General features: G+C 37.8%; 1 protein-coding gene across 1 annotated transcript in view; it reads left to right on the forward strand.

The window, feature by feature from the left end:
• The window catches only part of atrx (ATRX chromatin remodeler), a 211,364-nt gene extending 206,650 nt beyond the window's left edge, over positions 1–4,714 (forward strand). The window contains exon 34 of the mRNA XM_070883946.1: positions 824–4,714. Within this exon, the coding sequence (XP_070740047.1) occupies positions 824–1,120 (297 nt within the window). The 3' untranslated portion in view covers positions 1,121–4,714. The remainder of the gene's footprint in view (positions 1–823) is intronic.
• Positions 4,715–6,902: the final 2,188 nt, after the last annotated feature.

Genomic DNA, 6,902 nt, shown 5'->3' on the forward strand with positions numbered 1-6,902 from the left:
ATGATCAGGAGACTGCCTAAATAGTGGTTTAAAAAGATTTTATTTCCAAAACTCAGAGCTTCCATTAGCATTATAGAGTAGTACAGCACAGAAAGAGGCTATTTGGCCCATCGAGTCTGTGCCATCTTTGAGAATGCAAAACATTTCAAGGCCACTGCAGAAAAAAAGATTTCATACAGCGGTTCCCCCAAAACACTCCTAAGAAGTATTGAAACCCCAGATCATCACCTAAAGTAGTTCTCTGAAGATGAAGTGGCAAGCAAATTACTTTGATTTCTGCAACTGCCTTTTACTGTGGTGACCAATACTCTCATTAGCCACAACCACATGGTATAACTGCTGCTAGTCTTCAGGTATCATATCCATCACTAATAAGAATCTAATTAGACAGCACATAGTGTGGTGCAGCACATGAATAGGTCACAGTGAAAATTTGCCATTCATATTCCCGGAACTCATCTATTCTTTCTAGTCAATTGAAATATACATAGAATGAGGAGGTAGGCAACCTATAGATTTTATATCGCTGCATGCTAACTTAATTTTTGAAAACATGCTTTTAGGAACCTTGGTCACAAGGTTAAGAGGTAGTTTGCTTCCAATGCCTGCTAAATTCTGTCGCTAGTACTACCCTCTAAATTTTTCCCGTCCTTCTCTTGCGACTGCCTAGTCTCTACTCAACACCTTCCTCTGACAGTGGTGAGATCAGAAACTTGTAGAGTAGGGATTTGTGAGCTAGCCTTTAGGAAAGAATGTAAGGTCATGTGCTGCAGCTTGAACCCTATATACAAAATTTGTTCTCATTTCTGCTTTCCTTTCACAGCTGATACGATCCGTACAACAGATATTAATGAGCCGAAGACAGCAACAATTCAACCAGATGGCACAACAGCAGTATCCAATGTCCCCACTTTTGAACCAATTCATGGCTTCAAGAAATCCTGGCCCGATGATTAGTTATCCACACATGGGTTTAAGAGGATTGCCAATGTATCCACAAACTGCGCCTAATATGCGCCCTCCTCCTTTGCAACGAGCACCACCTGCAGCCATGCAGATAAAGGGGCAGTCTCCTGGCCCACCACAGCTCAAACAAGGAATAAAGAATTCAAAGAAATAGTCATTGTTTAAGAGCTTTTAACCAGAAAATAGAAACGTAGTATTGTGCCTTTGCTATGATAGCAAGCACATTTTTGAACTGGAAAAAAAAAACTACGTGACCAATTTATAACTGTAGATTGCAGTTGGGACACTATTTGAGTGCATAGAATCGTGCTGAGATATTCAGAGGTAATATTGTCATAGGAGATTCCAAGGAATCTTTAAACATTGTATATAGCCTTAATAAATATGTGACTGGCGAGGAAGAGAACCAGTTTTCTTCCATGTTTTTTGTTTTCTTTCTGCCAATTATTTTGTTTAATTCTGATGTATCTGAAAATTTTGAAAGCTTTTGGGGAGATGAGAAGTTGAGAGTCTAGGACTCACTGACCAACAAAAATTTATTTAAAAAAGTCTTTTTGCCACATACTTCATATGCTACAGGAATAAGCCCAGGTCGATAAAGGGACAAATCACTGATGTTGCCCCATCCGGGTGTATTTTTTGGTGATAGCATCTATATGTCTCAGCGAGCTAACAAGTCAGTTCTTTTCCCCATCTTTGGCAGTTGCGTTCCTCCATCTCTTGTTCCAAAAACAGAGAGATTATCAGAACTGCTGAAACTTGTAGAGTAGGTTTATCTGAGATGATACCAGGCACTGCTCTCTGGAGGACTAATTTGGTGCCAGCTAGCTATGAATGCAGGTTTCATAGGGCTGAATAAATCTCTTCAGTCTTAACAGGAATTGAAGTTCATCCCTTTGCAGCCCCTTTGTACAATGCATTGATGTACCAACAATGTTTTTTTTCCTCAGCCTCCATAATCCAGTTCAAGAAATGATTTTAAGCTCTAGCCCAATTTGTTGCCAATCAGCCCAATTCAAAATGAGCTGCATCTCACCTTTCAATATGTGCTAGATACTGGTCATGAAGGCAGGATTCTTATAGTTGGATGCCAAGTTGCTCCTTGCATATCTTTAACTGAAGGTGAAATGGATAGTATCCAATGGTGATCTACTATGAGGTACTAGATGATTTGTTTTCCCCAGATGCTGATTCAATTAATGCATCTTCTGTGCATTCCCTTACCTTGCTGGAGTTGGTTTCCATCTTAAAGATGGCCACTGCAATTATAATCAAAGAATTTCTGTTTCTGCAGAATCTGTTCCAAATGGAGAGAGCCTGTAAACTTGTACACAATATATCACCAAATGGCATCATTGATCCTTTCTGGTGTTGTCATGCCCTTGTTGGGGAACTTCAGCATGAGCACAGATTGCTAACCCTCTCATCCCTGCTGTAGAGATACTGTAGCTGTCCTTAGAACAATAATTATTTCTCAATCCGAGTGCAACAGCATTTTTGTACTACCAGATGCAAATGATCACTTAATTTAAACATTCTTGTCTTAAAATTATTCATTGATTTCAGTTGCTCAGTTAGACTAAGATCTGCTTTGACAGAGATGTTGGACCATGCAACCAAATCCTCATCGGGATTAAGGTTACAGCTTTAATAACTGAAATTGGTCCCTGACAGGTTGGGAAGCCAACATGCAGCTCTTGTGGCTTACATTTATTACATGGAAACTAAACTTCTTGCAGCAGTTTTTTAAAAAAATAATAAAAACTAGAATAGTCTGTTAGCTCTAAGAACTGATATTCCATCAGCTAAACTTGATCTGACCTATTGCCTGGACTGTTCTTTCCCTAAATTCTTGTAATTTTGAAGGTGATTTGTGCAATCCATTTACAAGAGAAAGTTGACCATTACCTCATTTCAGCTGTCCCCAAGCAAGTCAGAAATAGAATGTAGGTTTCAGTACACAAATGGATAAAGAGCTTTATCTTGGGCGCATAGATGAAGCCTAGCCTATATCTATAAAACTAGACAATGTACATCTGCTTCAGACACTTCAAAACAAACAGTTGTTTAATGTGTTCTACATTATTGTAACCATGTGGATAGAAAATTGGTTAGGTGAAGTCCACCAAATCTGCTTCAATATCTTGGACTAGCCTTAACATCACTGTACAATGTCTGCTGGGCTGCTCTGTGGGGAAACTGGCACAATCATTGGTTTTCAGTCAAGGAGATCCTGAAATTCATAGACTGTCCTAATGGTGCTATCTAGACTGCAAGGACCTCCATCTTCTTGGGTGCTGCTGGGTCAAGCTCTTGCTGTATGTCATAGATTTTGTTATAAAGAAGATTTGGATAATCTATCTGGCAGAGCGCTCTTTTGGATAGAAGCATCTCCATGTATCAGAATCCCGCAAAACCAATTCTGCTGTCCTTGGGAGTTACTACATACATACTGTGTTTAACATTTTGTTTTCAATTTTTGGCCCCAAAAAAAAGAACTAATTTGTCAGTTTGAGTAGAATCTTGTATTGTTTTGGTAGGGAAACATGAGTGAAGTCCTGATTTGATTACATAATAGACTTTTTTTTTAAAGTCTTAAAAGGATTGTATTCCTACTGGGAACCTTGACTCACTCCTGTGGTATGTGGTGGATGCTTCTGTTCAAAGACTGAAGAGTCCTTACAGGTCAGGTAATGTAAATGTCAGAAGTCTGTTGGGATGTCTGTCTTCTTATTATGTAGTCACATGACATTTTGTTTCATATGATTAACACAGTATAAACTTATTTTAATATGGTAATGCACATTTATTTTGCACCTATACTGTCAGCCAAATGTAAACCAAAAATAAAACTACTCTGCACTGCAGGCTGTAACCTTTATTTTAAAATCTTTACAGTTCAAAGCTATTTAGATAGTGAAATGATTTATGAAAGATAAATGTTTTCTAATCTACACAGCTTGATTAGTCGGACAATGTTCAACTGATTTTATACTTGCAGCAGCAAAATGTAACTTTCAAACTTTTATTTGCTATTGCGTAATGCTAATCTGTCAAATATTTCCTTTGATTTAAGTCCATAGTATTTCACTATGCAATTGATGCAAAATAGTTTTTTAAAAAAAATAATCAGCCTCACAGTCTTGTTGAAAGATGTGACTTTTACTTGGCTGTTCATTGGAAAATAAAAATCCATTTGCACAGCAGCTATTTGCTTTCAATGGCTGAACCTCTGCTTTTTAATAGACTGGCCACCCATTTTTCCTTTCATGAAGTATCACCAGTCAATTTGCCCTTCTGCCTTTTGAGTTCATCCCAAAGCACCAATAGTTTTCTAGTTATCATTTTGGGAATTGATATATTTATAATAAGCACACACCCATACAAATCTTTCAACAAATTGCTGTCAAGATTTTAAAAAAATACATCTGTACATTAGTACTGTTGTGCTTCACACTACACATGTTCATTCAGTGGGATGACATCTTCAGCTGCCTTGTGTGATAATCGGTTTCTCTTCATCCCACTCCCCCCAAATCGGAATCAAAGTAGCCAGTGATGTGAAGCGTATCAATGTCCTTGCAGCCACTTCATTTTCATCCTACAATTACACGCTAGAAATTTAAGACGTAATGTAAACTTGGTATGGTGCATTTGTAGAGGCTCTTTTTAAAAAAAAATTCAAATCTATTGAAACTAAGTGTCCATGCAATTAAGTCACCTGGGTAAAAATGCCCTGGATGTACTGTTGGGGGGAGGGAGGGGGGTGGGGGAGAGGAGTGAGAGGAGGAGACTTTTCAGCCCCTGGGCTTTGGTACTCAAAGGGCTTTATTTTCGTATTGCTCTCCTTTGCTCTGGTTGATTTTATCTTTTTAAATTTTCATTTTGTAACAAGTGATGTGCGTACTGTTCAAGATCTCTTGTAGAGCAAAAATTGCCAGCAGACTTTTTAACCAGATATTCCGACAGTACAAATCAAAGGTGTTCGCTTTTCTTTCTCTTAAATAAAAATAAAAAATGAAGCCATGGATAGCATAGTGATGGTATTAAGCTAATACACAGAAGTGAATTTATTGAGATGAGATACAGAACATAAAATTTGGACTGTTGATCTGTTTCACTTTAAACTTGGGTTTTTGTTTAAGTCTATCGTGCTGTATTTAGCACTAAATTTGACCAGGAAATAGTTCTGAGACTATTATGGTTGTGGTTGAAAGAAAAACTAAATCACTCATTGTTCATTTTTATAAGGTTAGATGTGATTTACATAGTTGCTGTTGCTTAATTGATAAATATGTTGCAGCTTGTATTAAGACTAAAAATGGTGAAAACCATATTTTCTAACAAGTACTGTCCTTAATTTTGGATGTAAAGCATTCTTTGCTTAGTAATATGTTTTTGTATCAGACGTGCCCTAGTTGAATAGCAATAGGCAAGCCCTAAAACCATCATTTGCTGTTGAATTCCAACAGCTGTGAAGATGTAACAGTCTTGCTTGCTTTCTATATATTTTAGAAATTGTTTCAACTGTATTTATTCACTACCGTAAATACCGTAGAACTGATGCAACTTCATCCCATAGGGATCATTGTGTGTAAAATAAGCTGTGGCAGTGTGTTTTAATAGAAATTGTAGTGGATGAATAAGTACGCACACTGTTGTATTGTCACCTTTGCAAGTGGTATCAGAACATTGAAATTTAATATTTAATATTCAATAAAAATGACAATGGATAATATGCCTAGGTTATTTATTAAAATAATTATTTGATTTCGAGCAATCAAATCAGTCTAGTCCTGATTATCGTAGTACGGTTCTTCCTCATTTGTCAGCCTCCATATATAAATAAAATTTGCAACCTTGCAGTAGCAACATGATACTAGTGATCTTCCCCAGCGCTTGCTGTAAATAAGGTTGTTTTTAGAGTTGCACTTTTTTTGTTTCTAGCATCACTGGGGTTAGTGCTACTTTTGATCCATGCCAGGGGACAAACAAAATCTCAAACTGACATGGTCAGTCTTTACAATCCATTGCAAGTTCTTGTCGCTCTGCCTTGCCATTTTGATATTGATGCTGTATCTTATGAAAAGCCTACATTTTTCATCCTAGTATTTAGGTGGAAACAGTCACTGAGATACTGTTTGGTCAACTCTGTGAGTGGTCAGGTTTAAAAATTGCACCTACTGCTATTGGACCTTTTCAAGGAAACTTAACTTTATGTGGTGTAAGACTATGTCACTACGGTCTGCAGTGCTCTGCCTTTTCCAGATCGAAAGAGCTCACCAGGGACATTTGGCATACTGAAAGTCTTTGGCGTTCATTTCACCTTCAAACTGTTAAGATGCTAAGGCGGAAGAGAATGAAATAGTACTCGTTGGTGGTCCTCGTATCAAGGCTTGAAAGCTTGATGTCGAATTTTGTCACAAATCAGATGTTTGAGCAGAAGCCTTCAGGATCTGCTACAGTGGATAGGACCTCATCCATCTCTAACAAACTAGTCAGCATCTGGTCAGTCCTGATGGTTATGAATTTTGCTGTTGGTTCTTTAGTAAAGTAGTCTAGACTGGTAGGTAATAAAATAAATCAACCTCACCCTTAACTGGTTCATCATAAAGCCACCAGTTATCAAATAAAATGGCTGTAGATAGCAAACAAATCAGGCTTGGAAAGCTCTCTTTTTCAAGCTGAGTTGAAAGACGGTATTATCTCTAGCTCCAATTAGCTCACTGCAGACATTACATTGCATCCTCAACCTGGATTGGTGCTTTTATTGGCACACATTACTTGGTGCCCCAGCAGTCTTGCTTGTCCTGTGAATTCGAGACCTGTCTTGGCTGAATCAATGGATAACATTAAAATATCTTTGGATCCTTTGGGCAGGTTTGGGATGGAGGGCATATATCATTTACCCATCTAGTTAAGAACCAAACCTCTTG

Source organism: Pristiophorus japonicus, chromosome 6 (genome assembly GCF_044704955.1).
Source record: "Pristiophorus japonicus isolate sPriJap1 chromosome 6, sPriJap1.hap1, whole genome shotgun sequence".
Lineage (NCBI taxonomy): Eukaryota > Metazoa > Chordata > Chondrichthyes > Pristiophoridae > Pristiophorus > Pristiophorus japonicus.